The sequence below is a fragment of the Trichechus manatus genome, unplaced genomic scaffold (genome assembly GCF_000243295.1).
Source record: "Trichechus manatus latirostris isolate Lorelei unplaced genomic scaffold, TriManLat1.0 scaffold00021, whole genome shotgun sequence".
Lineage (NCBI taxonomy): Eukaryota > Metazoa > Chordata > Mammalia > Sirenia > Trichechidae > Trichechus > Trichechus manatus.
In genome coordinates this window covers 23,873,484-23,901,302 of record NW_004443957.1, presented here as the reverse complement: position 1 = coordinate 23,901,302, position 27,819 = coordinate 23,873,484, and the positions used below count along the sequence as shown (strand labels likewise).

At 34.1% G+C, this 27,819-nt stretch overlaps 1 protein-coding gene across 7 annotated transcripts in view; it reads left to right on the top strand.

The window, feature by feature from the left end:
- TPR (translocated promoter region, nuclear basket protein) overlaps nucleotides 1-27,819 on the top strand; it is a 57,518-nt gene that overhangs the window by 13,539 nt on the left and 16,160 nt on the right. For all 7 annotated transcript variants that reach the window (XR_002823492.1, XM_004372919.2, XM_023728133.1 and 4 more), the window contains exons 14-39: nucleotides 1,851-1,958; nucleotides 2,974-3,200; nucleotides 3,850-4,013; nucleotides 4,627-4,760; nucleotides 4,840-4,988; nucleotides 6,105-6,267; nucleotides 7,536-7,670; nucleotides 8,197-8,337; nucleotides 9,357-9,522; nucleotides 10,959-11,125; nucleotides 12,164-12,316; nucleotides 12,776-12,892; nucleotides 14,022-14,225; nucleotides 14,334-14,518; nucleotides 15,010-15,157; nucleotides 17,073-17,210; nucleotides 17,316-17,447; nucleotides 18,959-19,089; nucleotides 20,459-20,669; nucleotides 21,547-21,690; nucleotides 22,235-22,433; nucleotides 23,686-23,891; nucleotides 24,096-24,157; nucleotides 25,089-25,297; nucleotides 26,491-26,763; nucleotides 27,502-27,650. Coding sequence is in view for 6 of the 7 variants with exons in the window: in XM_004372919.2 (XP_004372976.2) it covers nucleotides 1,851-1,958; nucleotides 2,974-3,200; nucleotides 3,850-4,013; nucleotides 4,627-4,760; nucleotides 4,840-4,988; nucleotides 6,105-6,267; nucleotides 7,536-7,670; nucleotides 8,197-8,337; nucleotides 9,357-9,522; nucleotides 10,959-11,125; nucleotides 12,164-12,316; nucleotides 12,776-12,892; nucleotides 14,022-14,225; nucleotides 14,334-14,518; nucleotides 15,010-15,157; nucleotides 17,073-17,210; nucleotides 17,316-17,447; nucleotides 18,959-19,089; nucleotides 20,459-20,669; nucleotides 21,547-21,690; nucleotides 22,235-22,433; nucleotides 23,686-23,891; nucleotides 24,096-24,157; nucleotides 25,089-25,297; nucleotides 26,491-26,763; nucleotides 27,502-27,650 (4,215 nt within the window). In the remaining variant the exon portion in view is untranslated. The remainder of the gene's footprint in view (nucleotides 1-1,850; nucleotides 1,959-2,973; nucleotides 3,201-3,849; nucleotides 4,014-4,626; nucleotides 4,761-4,839; nucleotides 4,989-6,104; nucleotides 6,268-7,535; nucleotides 7,671-8,196; nucleotides 8,338-9,356; nucleotides 9,523-10,958; nucleotides 11,126-12,163; nucleotides 12,317-12,775; nucleotides 12,893-14,021; nucleotides 14,226-14,333; nucleotides 14,519-15,009; nucleotides 15,158-17,072; nucleotides 17,211-17,315; nucleotides 17,448-18,958; nucleotides 19,090-20,458; nucleotides 20,670-21,546; nucleotides 21,691-22,234; nucleotides 22,434-23,685; nucleotides 23,892-24,095; nucleotides 24,158-25,088; nucleotides 25,298-26,490; nucleotides 26,764-27,501; nucleotides 27,651-27,819) is intronic.

Genomic DNA, 27,819 nt, shown 5'->3' with positions numbered 1-27,819 from the left:
TGTGTGTTAGAATTTTGTTCTACGTCCTTCTTCAGCTCTGTCCAGAATCCTCTGTTGTGATCCTAGTCAGAGCAGTCAGTGGTGGTAGCCGGGCACCATCTAGTTATACTGGACTGATGGAGGCCTTGGTAGCTGTGGTCCGTTAGTCCTTTGGACTGATCTTTTCCTTGTATCCTATTCTCTTCATTCCCCCTTGCTCCCGAAGGGGTGAGACCATTGGAGTATCTTAGATGGCTGCTTACAGGCTTTTAAGACCCCAGACGCTACTCACCAAGGTAGAATGTAGAACATTGTCTTTATAAACTGTGTTATGCCAATTGAGCTAGATGTTCCCTGTCTGTCTTTTTCTTTTTGAAGAAAATAGTAGTTTTTTAAATTCTAAATTAAACCTCTGCTACTATTGTGGATTATAATTTAGAGATCATACTAAATCCAGGTATATTGTATCTAATGGACTCTTCCTCCTGAATCAAATGAAGTCTAGCCATTTTTCTTTGACCAGGAGTATTGCTTTTTTTGACAAACTCCCCCCTCGCCCCATATGGTTTGAAAAGTAGCTCCTTGGGTCTAATTATGAAGGTCTTTGGTTTCTCATTGTTAATGTCACTAGGGTTTATTTGCTACTAGATTACAGGTGGTTGTTATACAGTTTCCAAATAGTTTTGTTTTGCTAAGTTTCTAAGTAAGGGAAATATTTCCTTTTTAGCTTCTTCTTGCTTGTAGGGGAATAATGAGGTAGAGAGGCTTTAAGAATCAGATAGTCGTAGCTATTCGTTGCAGAAAAAAACCTGTTACTTCCTCGTAACAGTAATAAAAATCCCTTAAATTTTTTTTGTAACTGCTGAGAAATGTAATTTCTGCCTTCCTTGTAGCTGAATCTTCTGACCCTAATGTGTATCGTATGTTTTCCAGTCTAGATTCTGTCATGCTAATTTTTTTCCTTAGGGTTTCATGACCAAATTGTTTCCCTCCTTGTCAACTTAATGCCATTGTAACTCAGATTTGTACTATTGCCATCTTTCATAAATGTTTACCTACTTCATTTTTTTATATTTTTGTTTCTACTGAAATTGGATTAGGTATATCTTTAGGGCAGTCTGTTCAAATATACTTGAAACACCAGGATAAATATGATCTTTCACTTGTAGTATTATCATTTTTACATGAAAACAGCACAGTAAGATGCAAAATTTGCATGAATTTAAGATAAAACGTTGAAGGTTACAAAGATACTTTGTGCTTCTGGCAGTCTCCTTAAAACTTTGCCTCTAAACCACCAATAATATTGTCATGTGACACTTTGCAAAGCACTACATGTCCTGTAATTTTTTTAACAGCCTATGACAGTGGCTGCTGCATCTTAAATAATTCCCAATGTCTTCTTTATAAATCAAGTCTTTTATGAATTTTACCCTGTGTTTTTTACACTTTCTACGTTTATTTTCAGATGTCCTGTGTAATAATGGTAATTACTCCAATGGAATCCTATGTTTTTGTCATAGTGGCAAAACTCTTGAGAGTATTTCTATGATACCATTTGATAATATGCTATGAATTTGGTATGGCTCTAAGATTCTAACTGACAGTGGAATGGAAGGGGCTAAATTTCCTATGATTTTCGTTTAGTGATAAGCAGCATTTGTGATGTTAAGAAATACATGTGTTCGTATTTACATAGACTTTCTCTTTTTTAGAGGCTGCTTTGTAAATAGTATGTTTTTAGCTTATGAGTTGACTACTGTGGTATTTGATCACTGTGTATTTTTTGTATTTGTATATCTGCTTCATTTGTGTAAATCTAGGAAGGAAATACAGAATTTTCACTTAAAATTTTACTTTACATTTTGAAGGAGATTCAGCGGTTGCGGGAGGACACTGATAAAGCAAATAAACATTGTTCTGTGCTTGAAAGAGACAATCAAAGAATGGAAATACAAATAAAAGATCTTTCACAACAGGTTAGAATTTTTTGTGGGTTTGAGTTTTTTTTTTTTTTTTTTTTTTAAATTGGTCAATTTTGTTTTTTTAAACTGCCTGCCCAGTAATATTTCATACTGTCTTTACACCTTATGGACCTTGGTAAGTAAATCCGTATGGGTATCTAAGAAATTCTAATTAATTAGAAATATACTGTAGCACAGTTGCAGCCTAGTTAATGTTTTTTTCATAGTACCTCCTTTTTCCTACCTTTTTTCCTTGAAATATTTGATGAATTTTCAAATTGTAGGTACTATTTTTAATAAATAATTCAGAAGTAAATAAGTCTTCTCCCTTTACCATGGCCCCTGAGTGTAACCAAGTTAACAGACTTGTGTATTCCTTTCACAGCTTTCTCAATACGCACGTGTATATATTAACCTATATAAGGGTTTGTTTTTTCTGAAATAAACTCATACTATATGCATTATTCTGCCACTTGTTTTTTTTTTTTAACTTAACAGGCACTAGATGTAAATCTATTGCATTTATGTTTTTCCCTTCATTTTTATGTGTGAGTATACATACGCACGCACAAATAACACACACATATAAAAATTTCATATAAATGGCATTACATACATGCTTTTTATTGAAGAGTTTATTTTTCCATGCTTTCCCCCTGCCCTGCCACATAATGTGTACATAAGTGTGCACACGCATTAGATACGTATCTCTCTGAGTTTATATTTGGTCATTGTTTTACAAAAATGGGGCCACGTTTCTGGAATTGTAATTCGGCTACTTTTTTAAAAGCCAAAGCCTACATTATGTACTTGCACAGAAATTAAAAATAATTTTGTTAAAAATGTTTTTATTTAAATTCTGATACCTGAAATGATAAAGGTTGATGCTTTGTTTTTTAAGGTAACTAAGTTAGTGAAAGTTGAGGTTTTTAAAGTAACATTTTCATTTTAACATCTCCGTGTTCTTCTAAACGTCATCAGAATTAAAGCCAATGCTATTTGTAACATATTAAAACTTATTTATTTTTAGATTAGAGTGCTTTTGATGGAACTTGAAGAAGCAAGGGGTAACCATGTAATTCGTGATGAGGAAGTAAGCTCTGCTGATATAAGTAGTTCATCTGAAGTAATATCACAGCATCTAGTATCTTACAGAAATATTGAAGAGCTTCAGCAGCAAAATCAGCGTCTCTTAGTGGCCCTTAGGGAACTTGGGGAAACTAGAGAAAGAGAAGAACAAGAAACAACTTCATCCAAGTAAGCAGTTGACTACCTCAGTTTGTTCAGCAAACACTGAATACTAGTTTTGTACTTCTAACTGTGCTAGATACTGGGGGTATAGTTATTTCAGGGGAATAAAATTCAGGACCTCAATTTATGGATGAGACAGGCAAGAATTCGATTGTTTTAGTGCAGTGGGATTAGTGCTGTAATAGAAAAAAGCCTGTCTGTGGGAGCATCTTCATAGAGGTGAAGAACCTAGCCTAGATTTCAGAGAAAATACCAGGCTGCATGCAGAAGATCTTAAACTGAATAGTGAAGGATATGTAGGAATTTCCCAAGCAAAACGAAGTTTGTTTTTTATTCGTATAGTGCTAGAGGAGGAGGAATGGCCATGAAAGAAGGTAAGAAGACTGGAGTTTTTGGACTGAGTGGAATTGATTTCAGTGTTTGCAAATAGATTTTTTCAAATGGCATTGGTCATTGCCTGAGTCCTGTATGATAGGGGTTTAAAAAAGTGATTCTTAAAATACCAGCAGAAGAAAAAGGCAAGGATAAGAGAGATGAAAATTGCATGCTTAACGTTAGATGATAACACGCATGCTTAGTTAATTTATAGGAGAAATTATAATCACGTGATTCTCAATCTCAGACCTGTGAAATAGACTGATTTCATTTCCTACAGAATCACCGAACTTCAATTCAAACTTGAGAGCTCCCTCACTGAATTGGAACAGCTTCGTGAATCACGACAACATCAGATGCAGCTTGTCGATTCCATCGTTCGTCAGCGTGATATGTACCGTATTTTGTTGTCACAAACAACAGGAGTTGTCATTCCATTACAAGGTAAGTTTTTATATGCGGTCTTAAAAGTTTCCTGGTATGTTAGGGAAATATTTCTGGAATATGTATAGAACAGAGTAGAACTGCCCCACAGGGTTTCCAGGAAGCAGCTGGTGGATTCAAACTTCCGACCTTTTGGTTACTAACCAAATGCTTAAACTACTGCACCACCACGGCTCCGAAATGTATATTAGGTTAGGGAATTGATTTTGCCAGACAGGTGGTAACTGCTGTAATGATGGTTACTTCACGTTTGACTCCCATATCTCATAAACATAAGATGTCATCAATTGCTAATAACATACCGTTTTATGCATAACAAAGAAGAAATCCTAAATGTCGAAAAATGTGCATTTTAGAGTTCAATACAGTATTTATTTTGGTTTGTTTAGTTTTAACATTTAGTCTGCAAATATTAAAGTATCTTTGAAAAACAAAAGCATTGTTAATAGGTTGTGTAGTAGATCTTTGTTTTATAACTCTTGTAATCTTACAGTTTCATTAAATGAGTGTAGCTTGTTGATTTTGGTAATGCTGTAGTTATGTAGAAATGTTAGATTAAAACTGGTTTATGAAAGCCAACAATGAATTTATCAGTCTTTTTACTTTCCTAAAGCTTCAAACTTAGATGACATTTCTGTTTTGTCAACTCCAAAACGTTCAAGTACATCACAGACTACTTCCACTCCTGCTCCAGTACCTGTTATTGAGTCAACAGAGGCTATAGAAGCTAAGGCTGCCCTTAAACAGGTAAAGATTACGTCTTTATCTTTGGGTTAGGTTCTTAGAGAACAGAATCTCATCTTCTAATAATTTCTTTAATATTTAGTTACAGGAAATTTTTGAGAACTACAAAAAAGAAAAGACAGATAATGAAAAGATACAAAATGAGCAGCTTGAGAAACTTCAAGAGCAAGTTACAGATTTGCGATCACAAAACACCAAAATTTCTACCCAGCTAGATTTTGCTTCTAAACGGTAAATTTCCTTTTATTCAGAGGCTAATGAAGTTTAAATATTATACAAAATTGTGGGGTTTTATTTCTTTTGGTTTTGTTTTTTTAAGTTAAGAAAAATGTTGTGGACAGGGAAAATAATGGTTTAAAATGCTCTTGAGTGGAAAGTTAGAAGATCAAAAGAAAGGTAAGGGTTAATTTGCAAAAGCATTGCTTTTTTCTGAACCATGTTCCAGGATGAGAAGTTGTGATTCATTTTTAATACTGATTAATTTTTCTACTGGAAATTGCTAAAGGGACTGTGTACTTATTTTATAATTTGAAGTTTATGTTGTTAGTTTTCCTTCCTGAGATTGAAGGATCTGCTGTTTCTTTAGGCCTTAATTATTTATAACTGCACCAGAGGATGAGAAAAATGTGAGCAAATTTTTATTCATCCTTTTCTATTCTAGGTAGAAGAGGGGGCTGGGTAGTTAATTATGTGAAAATTCACTTTCTTAGTCACTTATCACTTATGAAGCAATAATGGTAATTTCATCCCATTGATATTTGTTATTAGATTCTTTGGATTCTAATTGAACAAACTAGTCAGAATTGATTTTCAGAATACACGAGAAATGTAAGGATTTAGTAGGCAGTTGCCCTTATGCATCCAACACTTAAACACTCCCAAATCAGAAGCACCTTTTTTGTATGTTGATAGCTCTGTAGTCTAAGCTTTCAAGAAAATAAGATGAAGGATTATAGAAGTAAAAAATAATTGGCAAAAATCCATCACTGATCACACATAAATGTCTTGAATTGCATATCTCATTGTGATTAATGATGTACATGTTGATATTGCAAGTTAAAGTTAGTATTTGATAGTATTGGCATTATTTCGAACATGGTTAAAGTTTTTAAATTAATGAGATTAAAAAGTTATTAAGCATGAAATATGTGCTTATTTCGAGCTTGAATTTAACCAGTACGTTTAGATTTTGGAGGAAAGAATGAAGGTTTTACATTACTACACAATGCACTTTTTTCATATAATTAATCACATAAAATTAAACACTTGCTGTTGTGTAACTCTTCAAGGAACTAAGCTAGAATATACTATTTCAGTTGCTTATAGAATTATTTTTTTTCATACAAGTTATGAAATGCTACAAGATAATGTTGAAGGATATCGCCGAGAAATAACATCCCTACATGAGAGAAATCAGAAACTCACTGCAACAACGCAAAAACAGGAACAGATCATCAATACTATGACTCAGGATTTGAGAGGAGCAAATGAAAAGCTGGCTGTTGCAGAAGTGAGACCAATTTCCTTCATCTGGCTTGCATTATAAATTGCTTTTGATGTTTCATGTTTAGTTATTACTGTATTCTTACTGATTGATATAACTCCAATGTACGAGAGGTTTGTGGATTATAGGTTCTTAATATATAGTTTCCAAATAGCCAACTGTGTATCAGTAGGGCAATTGTTCTGTTAAGATTGAAGAGGGAAAAAAGTTAGCGTTTCTGCTAAACCAAGATTTCCTAGCATATCTTCCATTTCAAAATGAGTTTGTAAGTCAGTATTTCTACTGTTATAACAAAAACAAACATTGCCATCGAGTCAATTCCGACTCATAGTGACCTTATAAGGTAGAGTATAACTGCCTCATAGGGTTTCCAAGGAGTAGCTGGTGGATTTGAACTGCCAACCACTTTGGTTAGCAGCTTAGTTCCTAACTGCTGTGCCAGTACTTACAACTAAATACTGAATTTTGTGATGATAAATTCTGATGTATTGTTCTACTTTTTAAAAAAGCTGTTTCTCACATCGTTTTTGGTCATTACCTGTGAGCTGGATAGTTTTCCCCATATTACGTGTAGAGAAATTGAAACGCAAGAGCCAAGAAATTTGCTAATTTTTGGACAGTCATGAAAAGTATGAGTTGGTTGAGACTTGAAGTCAGATTTTCAGATTTTCTAATTCTATTTCTCTGTAATCTGTTGGCTGTGTTTCGTTTTTATCATGCTCCTACTCCATTGTGGGAGTGGGCAACAGCACTTATTCTAACCAGTGGAATGAGTTTTATGATAGTTTACATGTCTCATCATGTGTAATATGAAAATTTTGAGGATGTTGATTTTCAAAGCACTTTTCCAAAGCTCCTGTACTCTTCATGAACAAAAAATTAAAAGATGTCAGCACTCTCAAACAGGTATTTAGAAACCAGGCTAGGATGGTAAAACTTGAATAATATAATATTATGCAGGTATGACTGTAGCAAAGTTGCGTATTTTTCTCCTTTCGCACCAACATTTTAGATTTTTTTGTTGCTTATTTGATTGTTTTAAAGTCTGAATTATTAAAGAAATAAGGAGTAATTGTGGTAGTGAAAATTTTTGTCTTTTAATCTGTTTTCCCAATTTTTGCTTCATATTTCTATTTCAGCATGAAACTATGAGTTGTATTTCTTTATATAATGAAGAAAAATAGTCTCTAATTAGCATTCAAAAATACGTGGTTATTACAAGATTGTTTTAATCTTACTGTTTTTCTTTTTTTTTCACTTGCATTTGCCTCAAGGTAAGAGCAGAAAATTTGAAGAAGGAAAAAGAAATGCTTAAATTGTCAGAGGTCCGTCTTTCTCAACAGAGAGAGTCTTTGTTAGCTGAACAGAGAGGGCAAAACTTACTTTTAACTAATCTGCAAACAATTCAGGTAATGAAAAAAAGGACTATGTAGGAAAAATTTTTATGAGTTAAGTTTAAATAGTTTTACCATTGTATCCTCTCAGTGTTACTAATTAGCAAATTTGTTACCTGTCATTTTTGTCATGATGATCATGTTTGAGTTTTTGGGTCTTAAGGCATTTCAGTATTCTAAATAAAACATTAAAAGAATTGACTGAAACCATGCAATTGGCAGTTTTGATCCTCAGGTCTATGTTTTACAGGTTTTTGTGTAGCTTAAGTAGTTATAACGTTAAATCTTTGATTTTTATTTTTCCTTAACTTTGGGAAATCAGAATAACTATTGTAATGTGTTTCATTTTGTGCCTTCCTCTCCCCCACCCCCCAAACAAATAGATGTTTTGATATGAAAAATGCCAAAATACTTCTCTGGTAAATATCCTAGATCTTGATTTTTTCATGTAGGGATGGGTTTTGTTCTCCTATAGCCCATTATTTTCTTTGTATTGTTTTGTTGACTTTTTTCTTAACCAAAAATCTTGTCTTTACCTTAGGGAATACTAGAGCGATCTGAAACAGAAACCAAACAAAGGCTTAGTTGCCAGATAGAAAAACTGGAACATGAAATATCTCATCTAAAGAAGAAGTTGGAAAATGAGGTGGAGCAAAGGCATACACTTACTAGAAATCTAGATGTAAGTCTACCAGAGCTCTCCAGAGCTCTGAATTTCTGTAATTCATTTATGTTCAGTAATTAATCTAGGTGTGGACACATTACTGAGGTTGAAATAGTTTGGAGAGACTTCTTACAAGCGCTGAGTTTTCCCTGCTTCTTTCGAATATGCCTTGTAATTTTTGATTGGGTGCCAGACATTGTGAATTTTACCCTATTGAGTATTGGATATTTTTATATTCTTATTCTGAAGCTTGTTCTTATTCTGAGAAGCACTGAAGTTATTTGGAAATAGTTTTATTCTTTCGACTCTTCCTTTTTTTGATTTATTAGACAGACCCAGAGCAGTGCTCAGTCTAGACTCTACTACTGGGGCAAGACTTTCCTGAGTACTGTACTCAGTGTCCCACGAACTGTGAGTTTTTCCTGTCTGACTGCTGACTCCTGGGAACAGGCACTATTACTGACTCTGTTAGTGCCAGGCACTCTTTAATCTCTTTATATGGTTCTTTCCCTTGTCTGAGATAGTCTCACATAGATGGATCAGTACTCTGCTGAATATTTGAGGGGCACCCTCTGCAGATCTCTAGTGTATATGTTATCTTTGTACCTCCTCCTCTCTGGCATTCTGTCCTGTGAACTGAAACTGCTTTAGTCTTTTTGGGCTCTCAGACCTGTCTTCTCAGCTTATGGAGGCTACTGAGTTCTGCCTCAGTTTCCCATTCCTTTGCCACAGCCTGGAAATTCTCTCAAGTCAGGAAGCTGGGACTGTCACAGGGCTCGCCTTGCACCTTGTTTATTTCCTGCCTCAGGGATCATTGCTCTTCATTGCCTAATAAGTGTCTTGAAAACCATTATTTCATGTGTTTTGTCTATTGTTGTTGCTTTTTTTATTATTATTTCAAGTGGGAGGTTAAATCTTGTTCCTATTACTCCATCTTGGCCATAGTTTTAGGGGCATGTAAGAAAGAAAACTTGAACCTGTGGTTACTTCGTGACCTAGGATAGTGTTTGTAGGGTTAATTTTTTTTTTCTTGGTAGGTTCAACTTTTGGATACAAAGCGACAGCTGGATACTGAGACAAATCTTCATCTTAACACAAAAGAACTGCTAAAAAATGCTCAAAAGGAAATTGCTGCATTGAAACAGCACCTCAGTAATATGGAAGTCCAACTTACTTCTCAGTCTTCACAAAGAAGTGGGAAAGGTAAATAAGTAACCAAACAGACTAATGTTGTATTATAAATAAAATAAATACTTCTTTCGGTTTATAATGTGTCCTGTAAGTAAATCGTTTTATTCTTTATGAATAATGGTAAAGGGAAAAAAGTCACTTTTATTTTTTATACCATAAAACTCAGTTTTAGACTTAATACATTTACAGAATTTTTGAGTGTCTCTGGAAGATTCAAATTGGTTCTACATGGCAAGGTATGGCCTTAGTTTTCTAATTGTGAAACCATTTATTGATACTTTAAAAACATGAAGACATTTTTTGAGGAAGGTGTATATTGGATTTTTAAGGTTCAAATGTAAGGTTACTTACTAAATCTTTGATACAAAGTTAATTTAAGAAATAATTTATTTGCTTGGTCTCTTTTTAGAGCAGTTTTCCTAATCTTTCCTCATTGGTAGCCTGAGGTAAAAGATTTATTTCACTGAATTTTGCTTGCCTTTGTAGCTAGATAATGTAATTTTTATGTGGTTTTGTTTCCTAGCAGAAGGGAAATAAATGGGTATATGTCATAAATATTACACATATAATAAGTATGTTGTATACCACTGAGTCAATTCCTACTCATAGCAAGCCTGTGGAACAGAGTAGAAGTTTCCCATAGGTTTTCCAAGACTAATCTTTACAGGAGCAGATCGTCAGGCCTCTTCTCCCATGGATCCGCTGGGTAGGTTAGATCCGCCACCGTTCTGGTTAGCTGAGCGCTTAACCATTGCGCCAACAGGGTTCCTTATAATAAGTATGCACGCATATGTGTGTGTGTGTATAATACACAATTATCCAGTGGTTCTTTCTTTTTGATGTCATATAATGAGAAAACATTCTTTTCAACTTGTGATTTCTTGTTTTTCCCATGCATTTTTAAAAGAACAAAAATTGGGCTAAATGATGTTAAGATTTATTGTACTAAACAGTAGTGTTTAATAAACTGAGAACCTCATAATTTCTCCAAGTAGCTACCTCAGTTTATTGGAAATATTTGAAATTCTCATAAATATTCTTAATTTTTGTAACAGATTGTAAATATTTGAGTTTTTTGACAGAGTACTATAAATACAAAAATACTTATTAGTATTCAGAAGTATTAAAGGAGCCCTGGTGTTGCATTGGTTAAGAGCTTGTCTTCTAACCCAAAGGTCGGTTGTTTGAATCCACCAGCCACTCCTTGGAAACCCTGTGGGTCAGGTCTGTTCTGTCCTATAGAGTCGCTATGTGTCAGAATCAACTCGGTGGCAATGGGTTTGGTTTTTCTTTTTTTGGTTTATTTAATGAAATCATTCAGCATGATTGAAATATATTTTCTAAGTAAATATTTATAAATTTAAGCCTTAATCTTAATTTCAGAATCTCTTTGATAACTATTTCTAGTATCTAACATGATAATTTTAATAGAGCTATTATGTTTTTAGGTCAGCCTAGTGACAAGGAAGATGTGGATGAGCTTCGGAGTCAGCTGAGGCAAACAGAAGAGCAGGTGAATGATTTGAAGGAGAGACTCAAAACAAGTACTAGTAATGTGGAACAGTATCGAGCAATGGTTACTAGTTTAGAAGAATCCCTCAACAAGGAAAAACAGGTATGGACAATTCTGAATTCAATTTGAACACACTAACATTTTTTTTTTTTTAATCTTAATTAGGAGCCTACTATATGTAAGACATTGTAGGAAGTATGAATTGGACTGACATCATTAACCTTATCTCCTAAAAGTGTTTGAGTCTAATAAGCCAAATAAAATAAAAGTACACAAAATTCATACAAGGGGTGTGGGTGTAGTTGCTATAGGAAAGGTACAGATCAAATGATGAAGACAGTGAAAGGTAAATGAGATTATTTGTCTCTTGAGAATGGATGGCTTTATAAGAGAGATGGCATTTTTGCACATCCTTGAAGGAAGATAGCATTTTGATAGTTCATAGATAGTAGCAAGTTATTCCACGTAGTAGGAACCCTCAGCCAAGGAGAATGGCTTCAGATGGTGACAGTTTGACTACAATACTGAATTTCTGAAGTGAAATAAGGATACAGTTTAAAAAGTAGTTGAGAAACAAATGTGGAAGATTTTGAATTCATGTTATATTCTGTAGGTTTATTAAGAGCCATTGATTTTCTTTTAATCATAAAAGAAATTCTGATTATAACCAGAATTTATTTTATTTGGAAAGATTAATGTGGTAGATTGGAAGATGCAAAGTCCATTTTGGAGACTGTAGGAGTAGTACAAGGCGACACTTTTAAGAATTTTTTTTGTGATTGGCACCGGTGGAAATAAAAATATGTGAGAAAGAAATCCCTCAGTGATAGAGTAGACAGATTTGGCAAGTGGATGTGACGATTGAGACAGAAATTAAAGACTGGGAATTTCACTTCAAAACAAAAGAATAGATAGTAGCCAAGTTGAGAGGTAAATTATACTTGTAATTTTTTTTTTTTTTTTTTTGCTTTGTTTTTGAGCCAATTAATCAGCTTGATGCATTTTTTTATTGTTATTAATATAAGGTAAATGTTAACTTTAGTACCAATTCTCAGACGTAACTTAGATTTGAAGAAATATAGAATTTTATAATTTTAAGTGTGTACAATTTTTGTATCCTGTTGTCTGCACGATATGAAGGTGACCGAAGAAGTACGTAAGAATATTGAAGTTCGTTTAAAAGAGTCAGCTGAGTTTCAGACACAGTTGGAAAAGAAGTTGATGGAAGTAGAAAAGGAAAAACAAGAACTTCAAGATGACAAGAGAAAAGCCATAGAGAGCATGGAACAACAGGTAGATTAGGTTATTAACTGTGTTGGTCTTTTTTTTATTGTTTAAGGATTTGAATTATTCTAACAAACTCATTCAATTTATCTCAATAGATATTCGTTGAACACCTAATCAGTGGTTTTAACTTTATGTGTTACTTTGCTCTGTAATCATTTCCTTTTGAAATTTTAGACTGTGGTAGTAGGGATCCAGTACTGTTTTTTAGAAGTCCCTGCAAAATGAGTAGGAAGTGGAGGCAGTTCTGCTCAGTCCTGGTGGGGTCACTATGAGTCAGAATTGACTCGATGGCAACAGGTTTGGTTTTCTTTTTTGGCATAGAACTGCAAAAGTTGTACAGTCAGGTCAGGTTATTTTAAATTCAGTCAGCATTTCTTTGGACTAATTGCGTTTTAAAAAATCTAGCTTCAGTATTTTTAAAGTAAGTTTACAATTAACTCTGGTTTCAATGTTCTTTTCATTTAGTTATCTGAGTTAAAGAAAACACTTTCTAGTGTTCAGAATGAAGTACAAGAAGCTCTTCAGAGAGCAGGTACAGCTTTGAGTAATGAACAGCAAGCCAGACGTGACTGTCAGGAACAAGTAAGTGTTGCTCTTATAGTCAGTTATTGAGAAATGAGCTTTGATCCTAGAATAGTTCTTGGAGTATATTAATGCATTTTGGGCACTCGGTGGGCCTTTTCAAAATGCAGGATTATTTCTGCTGTCATGGAACTTGGACTAGGTTAAGTTGAAAAGTACACATGAAGGCTGAAAGTAAATGGTGTAGTGTCCATTAACAAGGCAGTCTTGACAAACAGGAGCAAAAAAAAACAAAAACATAGACTGAATAGTCAAAGGTACCATCCTGAGCTCTTGATAAGGTCATTTTTTAATGCATTGCTGAGCTTGCACAGATTTCCTAGCCACACCACCTCAAAAAACTGAAATTGTATAATAGTTTCACAAACGAGTATTATTGAAGATGAAAATACTAATAGCTCTGCACAGTGACATAGATGAGTAGTTCATTCATCATTGTGTTGAGTGACAAAGTCAGTCCCAGAAAGACTATACTTTTTCTAAAGTTTTGAAAAAGCATCTCATTACGATTAAGTACGTGTACACATATGCATACGTGCATATACGCGTATGAATGAAACTTTTAGTTTTTTTTATGAATAAGAAATGATAAAACGATTCAAGAGAGTGGAGGTTGTTGAAATGGTAGCCTGAGAAACTAATACATGTAAGAATATTGGTAACGTTCTGATTTTTTAAGTTTGGTGGTATGTTAATAGCTATTCATTTGATTACTATTTACTTACATGTATGTAACATGCACATGTGTCAAGTATTGCTTTAAAAATGGAATATAGGAGAAAATGCTTCAAAGGCAAACTAGATAAAAATGTATTATTCTTGACTTATTGCCAAACAGTAATTATAATTAAAGTGTATATCCATAACTCAATATCCAAATGATTTTCATTTTGTTTTCTCTTGAAGTTTTTGTGGGTCTGTATATATTCTTATGTACAAAATTATTACTGTGTATATTTTGCATAGCTATGAATTGTAGTTAGCTCTTTATTTCATAAAGTTTGTTCAGAATTACTATCTAGTCTTTATAAGTTTCAACTTTGAACAGTTCTTTAATATTCTCGAAAAGCACTGACTTAGCTTTATAGATTTTTAATCTTTATGACAATAAAGGAATGATATTTTGCAGGCTAAAATAGCTGTGGAAGCTCAGAATAAGTATGAAAGAGAATTGATGCTACATGCTGCTGATGTTGAAGCTCTACAAGCTGCCAAGGAACAGGCTTCAAAAATGGCATCAGTCCGTCAGCATTTGGAAGAAACAACCCAGAAAGCAGAATCACAGTTGTTGGAATGTAAAGCATCTTGGGAGGAGAGAGAGAGAGTGTTAAAGGTATTATTGTAGATCATGATAGGATGTTCTAGGGAATTAAAAAGATTTTTGTTTACTTTTTTATGCATATTGGAAAATCTGCTGTTATGAAAGACTCTTGACTTACAGGATGAAGTTTCCAAGTGTGTGTCTCGCTGTGAAGATCTAGAGAAACAAAACAGATTACTTCATGATCAGATTGAAAAATTAAGTGACAAGGTAGTTGCCTCTGTGAAGGAGGGTATACAAGGACCATTGAATGTATCTCTCAGTGAAGAAGGAAAATCTCAAGAGCAAATTTTAGAAATTCTCAGGTAAATCTAATACTATTCTTAAAACTTCTTTTATTCAACAATACAAGGAAACTACAAATGTGTAAGTTAGAGAAAGGGATTATATATTGTTTAGGCTTAAAGCTCATTCTGCCTCTTATTGGCCAACAAACCCACTACCACCAAATTAGTGGTCACTTTTTTGTTTTGGTTTTTGACATAAAGACTTATGCCAGTTTAAACAAATGACTTCAAGTTGAATCTGATAATAAGAACTTGAGTGAGTGAGTTCTCCTTGAAAACTATATGCCTTTCATATCACTTTAAAGATATGCATTTCTAAAATGACTGTCTATAATAAAAAAATAAAAATTTTATCTCTTATTATTATGTATTATTAATAGAACCGTTACTTTTTGTGTCAGTAGTTATTAAAGTGAATGATCTGTCATTTTAAAAATTATCCAACTTTTGATTGTTACACTGTTGGCATTTTTTAATTCAAATAAAATCTTACATTTACATTCTTGTAGATTTATACGACGAGAAAAAGAAATTGCTGAAACTAGGTTTGAGGTGGCTCAGGTTGAGAGTCTGCGTTATCGACAAAGGGTTGAACTTTTAGAAAGAGAGCTTCAGGAACTGCAGGATAGTCTAAACGCTGAAAGGGAGAAAGTCCAGGTATGTACGCTGAGCTTTAAGAAAGCAGTTGTGAAATTGAAAGAGAAGACCTCATTTCAGTTTCTAATAACTTTTAATTGTAAATAATTTAAACGCTGATACGGTATAATAGTTGAGTGAAGACTTTGTAACTAGACTACAACGTTTCAGTTTCTAGCTTTGCACCATTAGCTGTCTGCCATTGAGTAAGTTGTTTTCTCATCTTTGATACTGGAATAACAGTAGTGAGGGTTATGTGGTTAAGTACGTATGGAAACGTTTAGAACCATCCCCAGTGCATAGTAAGTACTTAATAAATTTCAGCTGTCTTAATTTATTACTGTTGTTGTCACATATCCATCGGGGTAGTCATTCACTTAGGATAAAATGCTGGATTGAAACTGTCCTACAAGTCTGTCAAAACTAAAAACCAAAGAAAACAAAGATGCTTTAGTGGGATGGATAGTCACAATACAAGCTCAACTCAGTGACCCACACTGCTGTAACCCAGTATACCTGGAGGGAAGGATATTAACACCTTAAATCATTGATCTCTTAACTGAGAGGTAGTCAAAGTGACTGTTAATGAGAAAATACTGAAACAGGGTTAAATGAATAATTGGATTTATGTTTTCTGACAAGCTGAAAGTTCCAGAATTATATCCTATTGAGGAAACCATCCAAATTCAAATGTATCTCCCCATGGAAATAACAGACCCACCAGTTCAGTAGAGTTAACATTGACTCTTGGGGCAGAATCAGGGTATCTAACACAGATCGCGTATTATCTCAGTCTTTTCAGTTTCCTTTGCTGTTTCTTCTGGCTATAGAAAAGCAAATAATACTAGAAAATGCCTAGCCCACAGAAATTCAAAGGAAAAAACCAATTCTTAGATACAGTAAGAAGAAAGTCAAGAAGTAACCCGTATTATATCAAAAATAATAGAATATCTGCCTAAGTATGAGCACTATAACATGGCAACCATGACATAGTAACTAAAATTTTAAAATGGGTAGGAAGAGAAAATAACATCGTGTGAAATATGGATGGTAACATCCAGTGAGAACAGAAAAATTTCTTTACATTTTAACAAATACTCAATAAAATTTCTCAAAACTAAAGTGATGAAACAACAAAATGAAAAGGAATTTCTGAACAGTAGGGAACCAAAATAACATCATTTCAGAACAGTTGATAAGTGCAGTGCAGCAAGGAAAAGAATAGATACAGAAAGATTGAATAGAGCCCTGGAATGATGTTTTTATGTAACGTCAATACTATTTGTTGGTAGGATATTGTCTTAGTTATCTAGTACTGCTATAATGAATACCACAAACGAGTGGCTTTAAAACACAAATTTATGTTCTCACAGTTTAGGAGACTAGAAGTCTGAATTCAGGGCACAGGCTCTGTGGGAAGGCTTTCTCTCTGTTGGTTCTGGGGGAAGGTCCTTACTCCTTGGCGATCTTCATGTGGCATGGCATCTCCCATCTCTGCATGCTGGCTTCCTTGTTTGATCTCTTTTATATCTGAAAAGAGATTGTCTCAAGACACAGGTTACAGTAATCCTGCCTCATTAGCATAACAAAGACAACCCATTCCCACAGGCACAGAAGTTAGAATTTACAACATATCTTTGGATTTTGGGGGGACACGATTTAATCGGTAACAGATACGTAGTATCTGTTTACTGTCATCTTCGTAATTTCTTGCGTTTAACTCTTTGTAATTAAGGTCTTATCACAGAAAAAGTGAAACGTGTAAACCTTCAGAAATTTTAGTTTTTAAAATTTAAATTTAAATCCTTTCTACTTTGTTGGTAGGATGGATTAGAAATGTCTTCTTAGCTGTTAAACATGCTGGTAGAAAAGGTAGCCCTTCATTTAAACTGCCTATTATTAGATTCTGGTGTGTATATATGTTTGTAATCTTTAGGTAACTGCAAAAACAATAGCCCAGCATGAAGAACTGATGAAGAAAACTGAAACAATGAACGTAGTTATGGAGACCAATAAGATGCTGAGAGAAGAAAAGGAAAGGCTAGAACAGGATCTACAGCAGATGCAAGCAAAGGTTTGTAACTTAGTAATCAAAAGCAGAGGCGTGCTATCATTTTTCATAATGTAAATGTATTTTTACATTTAGGTGTTAAAAAAAAAATACTGGCACTATTTTCAGGTGAGAAAACTGGAGTTAGATATTTTACCCTTACAAGAAGCAAATGCTGAGCTGAGTGAGAAAAGCGGTATGTTGCAGGCAGAGAAGAAGTTATTAGAAGAGGATGTCAAACGTTGGAAAGCACGTAACCAGGTAAATGCAATTAGAATCATTCCAAAACCTTGGAAACATTGATTATAAATAATACGATAAAATTTAGGGAGATAAAAATATTTGAAGAACTAGTGAAAACTATTGTGTGTTTACCAGCGAAAGTCTAATGTGTTACATTTGTGTATGCGATGGACATTAAACTTATAATTCAGCTTTTTACCTTTTTCTTTTTACTACATTATATTCTTTAACAAACCTTATTTTTTAGAGCAGTTTTTTAGGTTTGCAGAAAAATCATGTAGAACATACAGAGTTCCCTTGCTTAGGTACTAGTTATATGACTTGTGAGAGTTTCTCAGTCTCTCTGATCTAGAGTTTTTCTCATTTGTAAAATGAGGATATAATACCACTGTTTGGCATGGTGGTGGTGGTGTTAGGTGCCATCGAGTCGGTTCCAGCTCATAGCAACCCCATGTACAACAGAACGAAACACTGCCCGATCCTGTGCCATCCTCACAATCGTTGTTATGCTTGAGCTCGTTGCAGCCACTGTGTCAGTCCATCTCCTTGAGGGTCTCCCTATTTTCCATTGGCCCTCTACTTTACTAAGCATGATGTCCTTCTCCAAGTACTGGTCCTTCCTGATAATATGTCCAAAGTATGTGAGACATAGTCTCAGCATCATTGCTTCCAAAGGAGCATTCTGGCTGTACTTCTTCCAAGACAGATATATTGTTGGTATATTCAATAATCTTTACGATCGCCATAATTCAAACGCATCAGCTCTTCTTCAGTCTTCCTTATTTATTGTTCAGCTTTTGCATGCATATGAGGTGATTGAAAATACCATGGCTTGGGTCAGGCATCCTTAATCCTCAAAGTGACATCTTTGTTTTTTAACATTTTTAAAGGTCTTTTGCAGTTTCTGTTACAAAAGCTAAATAATAAAGGTAAAACCTGGCATCTAGAAAATGCTCTAGGATGATAGCCATTATTATTTGAAGAGGATTATAGCATTTTAGAGCTCATTTATTCCGGTTCTTATTATACAAGCAATCTGAAAAATCAAGAAGGGGAAGGAGTTATCTGCCCAGATCTAGAAATATTTCTATTACACTGTGCTACCTTCTTTCCTGGTTAATGGAATCAGTAGATTGAGATCTCATATTATTAGATTTTAATGTGGTATGTACATTTTTTACCTTTAAATGGCTTTTTAATTAATGAAATTAGGTACTTGATAATAACAGCTTTTAGATTCTTTGGATACCTTTATTTGGCCTCATTGTAACTAATTTGAAATGTTTATTCACAGCTATGAAAAATAATAAAACAGTTGACATTGATTTTTTCACTTCTGTATTGGCTAGACTTTTTAGCTAAAAAAAAAGACATTAAAGCTTTGATCTTAATATATTGTAATTTGGTGCTTGATCACTGTGTTTGCAGGATAGCTAATGTAGGCCTACTTAGGTATTCTGCCATTTTATTGTAGGATATTTATTTCATAAAACCTAAAAATCCATATTAATATGTTTTTGCTATTCTAGCATCTAGTAAGCCAACAGAAGGATCCAGATACAGAAGAATATCGGAAGCTCCTTTCTGAAAAGGAAGTTCATACCAAGCGTATTCAACAGTTGACTGAAGAACTTGGAAGACTTAAAGCTGAAATTGCAAGGTATGTTAAAAGAAACCTTAACTTGTATATAATATGTGAAGTATTAGAAAAGTTTATTTTTATTCATTGTATGACTATCAAATGCTTCCGATTCTGGAAGCAATGAGAAATTCTGGAGCCCTACCTGTAGCTTTCCTTTTATTTCCTTATAGAGTCAATCAAGCAGTGAATTAATGCTATGCCTTCATGTGTGAATTATTATTGTTTTTAAAAACTTACACAGTTTGTGTGAGTCTGAAGTTAATAAATTCATTTTCTAAACAGCAGTCAAAGTTAACTTCTGCAAGTAGGTTTTTCTTTTATTTGTCTTTTGGTTGGCATATATTCAAGAAGCTATTTTGAACATTTTTAGTAAGAGAAATTATTTAAATTCAGCTAAATTTTTTTTTTTTAAAATGAACTTAAGAAGTGTCGTCCCTTTAAAGATAAGAAATTAAATATTAAAATTAACACTTCTGTTGTACCTTTTTCAAGCTTTATTATCAATTCTCTATGTCCTGGCCCCTATTTATATAATGCTTTACAACTTACAAATTTTTGTCATGTGTAGTCTCATCCTTTGTGGATAATAGTAGTCTGGTATATTAAGTAGTAGGGATATTATTCCTTAATCTTACAGATGAGGAAGCTAAGATTTAGAAAGCTTGGCTACCCAGAGTTACAGAGTTAGTAATTGTTAAACCTGTACTCTTAATTCAGATAATCTGATTTCAGGTTCAGTTCATGCTACAGTAGAGGAGTTGGCAAACTCCAGCCCACAGGCCAAAATATGACCCATGGCTTGGTTTTGTCTGACCAGTAAGCTAAGAATGATTTTTGTATTTTAAAGAGTTGTCAAAAAAAAAGCAGTGACAAAAACTTATGTGGTCTGCAAGCCTAACATATTAATTGCGTCTAGTCCTTTACAGAAGAAGTTTGGCAACACCTAACAGTAGAAGGAGCCCTGGTGGCATAGTGGTCAAGAGCTCGGCTGCTAACCAAAAGGTCGGCAGTTCAGATCTACCATCTGTTCTTGGAAACCGTATCGGGGCAGTTCTTTTCTGTCCTGTAGGGTTGCTATGAGTCAGAACTGACTAGACAGCACCTAACAAGAGCAACAAAAATAGAATGTTGGTTTTGCTATCAAGCATATCTGGATTAAAATCTGGGTACCTGTAAAATGGGTATGTGTGCCTGTATAATAAATAAAAGTATTTCTAAAGGACCACGAGTTCATAAATTGAGAAATTGTTAGAAATATGTTTTCTTCATGATTTTTAAATTAAAAAATGTTGTTAAAGCAACACAATTTAAGCTTAAGTTAAAGTATTTTAAAATTGGAAAAATATCTCATATGTTCTTCTTCCTTCCTCCTCTTTTTTATTTAAAGATCAAATGCATCTTTGACTAACAACCAGAACTTAATCCAGAGTCTAAGGGAAGATTTAAATAAAGTAAGAACTGAAAAGGAAAACATCCAGAAGGACTTAGATGCCAAAATAGTTGATATCCAAGAAAAAGTCAAAACTATTACTCAGGTCAAGAAAATTGGACGTAGGTACAAGACTCAATATGAAGAACTTAAAGCACAACAGGACAAGGTATTTTGAGGAGCTTTTTCTTTAAAGAAATGATAAGGATGAATGTTTTAAAAATTTTATTTCCTTAATAATTTTTATTATTATTGGCTTTTATAATTCTAAATTCAAGCGTAAACTTACTAATACCTTCATTTGGTTTAAAGATTAGCCCTTTAATATGTCCCAGAGGGCATTATAAGCTGAGAGAAATTTTGGTAAAGTGTAGGTATCTTAATGTTTATTTTCTCGTTTCAAATACTGTCCGTTTTTCAAAGGTGTATTTTCTTAATTCATTGTTAATTTGAATTGTATATATCAAAAAATATTTCTTTATGATTAATCGGGGTTTGTTTTAATTTTAAATAAGTTGTTTATGTTAACCATCGATCAAAAAGAATAACAAAATCCTTGTTATATTTTTAATCTAAATCTTGTTTTTAATTCCCAAAGGGTAAAGTATAGTGGCTTATTCACATTTTAATCACGCATTGGACTAAAAAGTATATAAAGAAAAAATCTAAAAGTCCTACCCCTCAGTGTTAACCACTGTTAGCACCTTAGTGTATTTTTCTTTACATACGAGTAATACGTTTTCCCATATAAATGAGATCATTTGTATATGCTGTTTTGTAGGGTGCTTTTTCACTTGTTTCATTATTGTGAAAATATATTTCTGTGTCAAACATTCACATACAGCATATCATCATTTTGATTAGCTGGTTAATATCCAATTGTATAGAGAAAAATGTAACATTTATTTAATTCCCTATTTTGGGGCGTTAAAATTGCTCCAGAGAAAATTTATTTATGAATATGCTTAAAAGTACATTTCTTATTTCCTTAGATGAACTTCCAGAGGTGGAATTAGTGAATATGTTATTACTCTTTGTCATCTTAGGTCATGGAGACCTCAGCTCAGTCTTCTGGAGACCATCAGGAACAGCATGTCTCAGTCCAGGAAATGCAGGAGCTCAAAGAAACCCTCAGCCAAGCTGAAACAAAGTCAAAATCACTGGAGAGCCAAGTAGAGAACCTTCAGAAGGTATGAATGTGAAAGCAATGAAAGAAGTTACGTCTGTAATCCTTTCCTTGGTGTGTATCTAGAGACAATAAGTGTTAAGCATTGACAGTATTTTATCTGTTATGTGGAAATGTATATATTTTATCCTTTTCATTTTGAATGGCTTACGTATGTAAATAGTGTCTAATCATCCTCAAAGGAGCCTTGACGGTGCACTGGATAAGCGCTTGGTTGGTAACACAAAAGGTGGGCGGTTTGAACCCACCAGTCGCTCTGTGGGAGAAAAGACCTGATGATCTGCTCCTGTAAATGTTCACATTCCGGAAACCCTGTAGGGCAGTTCTGCTCTGTCATAAAGGGTTGCTCCGAGTCGGAATTGACTTGATGACACACAACAGCAATCCTCAAATGGCCACTCATTTGGTTTGGCCACAGTTTTTGTGATTATACTTTCATGTAATCTGGAAAGGCAAATTAATAAGTGTTACATTTTAAGTCCATAGGTCATACAACATGTATTAATTTGAGTGAATTATATGGTGAATGCTTTGGTTTTCTTTAACAGACATTGTCTGAAAAAGAGATGGAAGCAAAGAATCTCCAAGAACAGACTGTGCAGCTACAGTCTGAACTTTCACGACTCCGTCAGGATCTTCAAGATAGAACCACACAGGAGGAGCAGCTTAGACAGCAGATAACTGAAAAGGAAGAAAAAACAAGAAAGGCTATTGTAGCAGCAAAATCAAAAATTGCACACTTAGCTGGTAAATGTATACTTTAAGATTTGAACTTGATAGTGAAGATTGGTTATTTTATGTAAGTTTGAAATTAATAGGAAAGAAAAAGTACTAAAGTCATTGTTTTGTGTTTTAAATATTATTGTATTAGACACAAACTTAGAGCAATCTCAATTTTTAAGTGATGAGTACGTCCTTTATTTATGAAGTCTTTTTTTTTTTTTTTTAATATTTTACTGTGTTTCAGGTGAAAGTTTACACAGCAAGTTAGATTCCCATTCAGCAATTACTATACATATTGTTCCGTCAGCCATTCGAATCCAGCAGCCATTTTTTGGAAACCCTGTGGGGCAGTTCTGCTCTGTCCTCTAGGGTTGGTATGGGTTGGAATCAACTCGACAGCAATAGGGGGTTTATACATATTGTTCAGAGACATTGATTACATTTTTCACAGTGTTTAATATTCTGATTAATTCTCTTCTGGATGTTTCTCTATGAGTTCTTTTTTAATGGTTGATTTGTAACAGGGTAGTGCTACTCTTCTGCTTTAGAGCAGAATAACTATTACTGCCTTCTGCCAGAGATGCTTTGGGCCCAGGCTGTGTAGCTCAGAGGCTTTTTGTAAACTCCTAGATAGCATTGGATCTTACCAGTCCAGGGATTTTCCTGTGCCTCACTTGACTAAGGGCCCTTCTGGCCCTTCAGGGAGAGTACTGTGTCAGATTTCTCTGGAGCCCAGTGCTGCAAGTGTCAGGGCCCAACTAAATTTTGCCAGCTAGTCTGCTTAGTAGGTAAGATGCCAAATCATTTGGTTTTTATTATAAGCATTATTTTAATGACCTCAAAGATAATGTCTCAACATTGTAATTCACTAAGAAAAAAAAAGTTTAATTATTTTGGAGTAAGTTATTATTTTATAGTATATACTATAGATTGTGTGAAATGAGTGTTACAGTTCATATCATCTGTATTTTTAATGTTACATTATAATACTTAAGACAATGTAAAAGGACTTCTGTTTACCACGGTTTATGACGGATTCTTTAGCTTTTTGAAATCTTAGGAAAAATTAACAGCTTTATATTGGAGTAAGAAATTAAACTGGGTATGTTTAGAACTTTGCTCATTGAGAGGTATAGTGTATCAGAATTACTATAGATTTTAAAGTTTAAAGTACAGTAGTGGAATCTGATATGATCCTTGTGCACCCTTAGCACAAGAAAGTTCTTTACTTCCAATGTTTGATTATAGTAATAGAATCACATGGTTATCTCTGTAGGTGTAAAAGATCAGCTAACTAAAGAAAATGAGGAGCTTAAACAAAGAAATGGGGCCTTAGATCAGCAGAAAGATGAATTGGATGTACGTATGACTGCTCTTAAGTCGCAGTATGAAGGTCGAATTAGTCGCTTGGAAAGAGAACTCAGGGAGCATCAAGAGAGACACCTTGAGCAAAGAGATGAGCCCCAGGAACCTACTAATAAGGTGATTAGCTAATTCTGATTAAATGATGTTTTTCTTTGTACATCCTTCTTGAAAGTGCCTGGTGTTTTTAGCAGCTTATGTCAGAGTTATTTTTGACTAAAATTAAAGTATACAGACAAAATTAAGAATAGTATATATTTGTATGGCATTGTTGAATGGAATCTTGTAGGGTTGGCAAATTAATGAATAATTTTCTTTTTACAGGTCCCAGAACAGCAGAGACAGATCACACTGAAAACAACTCCAGCTTCTGGTGAAAGAGGAATGTGAGTTTTAGTTCTTTTGTAATCTGATACCTGTTTTTCTTTTCAAGTTCCAGGAACCAAACCTATTGCCATCAAGTCAACTCCAATTGATAGCGACCCTGTGAGAGCAGAACTGCCCCATAGGTTTTCTAAGACTGTAAATCTTCTTGGACACAGACTACCGTATCTTTCTCCCATGGAGCAGCTGGTGGGTTTGAACCACCAACCTTTTGGTTAGCAGCTGAGCACTTGACCACTACACCACCAGGGCTCCTGAGATCTAGTAATCTTTGAGGACAGAAACAAATCTGTAGTATGCAATTTAAAAAAATATATATTCAAAGAGCTGCAAAACCATATCATGCAGTTGCAAACTTTTTTTTCCCCAGAACTCTTACTTTCAGTTCATACATTTTTGGGTAGAGCTTTGTGACAGAGAAAACATTGTTGATCTTTTAGTTTCTGATTGGCTTACATCTAAGATAAGCTATTAATTTTCCCTTTGATGTCATAATACAGCAAATACAAGAGGCTAGGCTGAGACTTGGGTTCAGTGATTCAATAGTTGAATAAATTCTGCATTGTCAAGATGCTTTGCAAATATTAGAAATCCTAAATGCACCACTTTGGAACATCTCCTGCATAGTTTTTAATGCTTGAAAATAAAACCACTTATTGAAGATTTGAAATACTTAGTGAACTGAAAAATATAGAACTGTTACTCACTGTCTCTTTAAAAATATGTATATTTTTAATCTATCAAAAGTCTTCCTGAAGCAGTGTTAGGAAAACCAGGATTAATAAGGTGTGAACCCATATTAAGGTCATGCTTGCTGAACATCTACTTTAGGAAACTTGTACTTTGCTTTTCGTAGAGTTTATATACTTTCTAAGCAATATTTGTAGTAATTATTTTAAGAATCTTTATTCTTGAAATTTTCCCCTCTGTAAGTGCCAGCACATCAGAACCACCAACAGCCAATATCAAGCCAACTCCTGTTGTGTCTACTCCAAGTAAAGTGACAGCTGCAGCTATGGCTGGAAATAAGTCAACACCCAGGGCTAGCATCCGCCCAATGGTTACACCTGCAACTGTTACAAATCCTACTACTACTCCAACAGCTACAGTGATGCCTACTACACAGGTGGAATCACAAGAAGGTAAGTAAAATAATACAGATCTGACTGGACTGATTGCTTGTTTATGTTTATTATGAGAAGACAACAGTAACCTGAAGGACAAATGAGGCTGTCATTAAAGCTAAAGCCACACATCATAGTAAAAGTGAGCGGTTAATTTTTGAAGTGAATGCCTCCTAGAGTTCGCATTAGTGCAACAAAGTAACCTCCTTCCTTGCTGCTTCTCTTCCTCCCTCCCTCCTTCCTTCACTACTTTCCTTCCTCTCCTTTTTTCCCTCTTGTTTTGTTTTATTGTTAAGCTAAAGAAGAAAAAAAATACACCCCTCTTAGTATATGGTATTTTTTTAGGACTAGTTTTTTATTTCTGTTGGCTTAAAACGATGATGTAAATTCCATGCAAAACTGAAAAACCATGCTTAGTTATTGGTTCAGTGCAGCATCACTTTTTCATTGCAGCATTACAGCAGTTACTACTATGTATTTTATTCAGTTGCACACATGCCTTTTTATTCCACTAGGTTGAGCTCAAAGGCAAGGGTCATGTTTTTAATTGTTTAATCCCTTTACCCGACCCCAAAATACATGTTCAGCTTTACTAAATGGATGAACATTATTTCCTTAGATCCTTAACCTAATAAATATTCGAATTCAGTAATTTTTTCAAGCGTTTAGCAGTATTTGATGTGTGTACAGTCTATGAAAGTACAGAATATTTTATTTCAAGTATATTAAAAAAATGATTATCAGATATATTATCAGTTAAACTAGCCTTAATGTTCATTTTATGATATTTAAAAACAAAATGCTGCTTGTTAAAAACATGTAACTTAACTTTGAGCTTCTTAATTTCATTTATTTTATTTGGTCATAATTAAATGGAATAATAGAAGCCAAAACCATTTCAGATATTTAATACGTAATTCAATCAACAGTTTATTGCAGGCTGCCATACCAGTCACATAGGCAGTACAGGAATGCCTAATGCAGTATATTTGCCCACAGTGTTTTACCTAATGAGTGGTAAAAGAGATGTACACAAATAACTATGCAAACTGTGACTATATCACAGGATAGGGAAGGATAATACTAGCCTTAGTGAGAGTAGAAGACTTATTATTGTCATGTGTATTTTCATTTAAAAAATTACTTTGATTCTTTATAAAGCTATTGAAATAGAAGCCTTTTTCATGTTTAAAACATTAATTATTTTTCAGCTATGCAGTCAGAAGGGCCTGTGGAACATGTTCCAGTTTTTGGAAGCACAAGTGGATCTGTTCGTTCTACTAGTCCTAATATTCAGCCTTCTATCTCTCAACCCATTTTAACTGTTCAGCAGCAAACCCAGGCAACAGCTTTTGTGCAACCTACTCAACAGAGTCATCCTCAGATTGAGCCTGCAAACCAAGAGCTATCCCCAAACGTAGTAGAGGTTGTTCAGAGTTCACCAATTGAGCGGCCTTCTACTTCCACAGCAGTATTTGGCACTGGTAAGATTAATTTTAAAATGAAGTTAGAGTAGACTTGCACATAGTGTAGTTTCTTGGATATAATATGTATCTGTAGTATTCTTTGTATCTACTTATTTTCTGTCAGATCTTAGAATACATGAATGAATGTATTCCTAACATTTTATTTTATGGTTGCTGTTGAATACTATGTTAGGTCACTTGTTTTTGTCATTAAGTAAGATCCTATTTTCCCTCCAGTTCTTTTTGGGCAGATTTTAAAGGTGATACAACCCAGGACATATATAACTTAATACAGGTCTTGAGTACTAAGACAAGCTCATAGAACAATTTTCAAATATAAGCATACAGTGTAAATCATTTTGTCCAATGAGTCCTGGGTTTTATAAACTATAGAAGGCTCTATGTAAACTTTGTGAATAGCAATTATGTATCACTGCAATCACAGTGAATCAGATACATTACTGTACAAGGTACCTGGTTTTACTAAGCAGGGGTAGGTTGATAGTATTAGACCATTGATTCAGAGGGTAAATTGTTCTTTGTTTACACATAGGTTAGCAAGAACAAATTATGCTGATGGAAATTTAGCTAGGACTTGATTGATTACATTGTAATAATCTGTACAATTTAAGTGTTGTCCTTGTTTAGTTAAATGATCACATTAGCTAATGAAAAAAATGTTTTAAAAATCATCTTTGTCTAAATTCAGCTCAGTATCGTGCTCTAATTCAAGATTTAAATGATCTAATTTCAAAGTTTCAGCTACCCCAAGTTCTTCTTTGCCAAAGCGTACACGTGAAGAAGAAGAAGATAGCACCATGGAAGCATCAGACCAAGTATCTGATGATACAGTGGAAATGCCTGTTCCGAAGAAATTGAAAAGTGTTACAACTGTAGGACCTGAGGTGTGTACAGTTTTTTTCTGTTTATTTTTACTTTTACCAGTAGAAATAAGATTTTTTTGATAATAGCATTATTAGGTGAGTTGATCTCTTACTGCCAGAATTCATTATCTGGAAAACACTCTTGTTGAACTTACTACAAATTTTCTACTGATAGTACAGGTATTTTTGC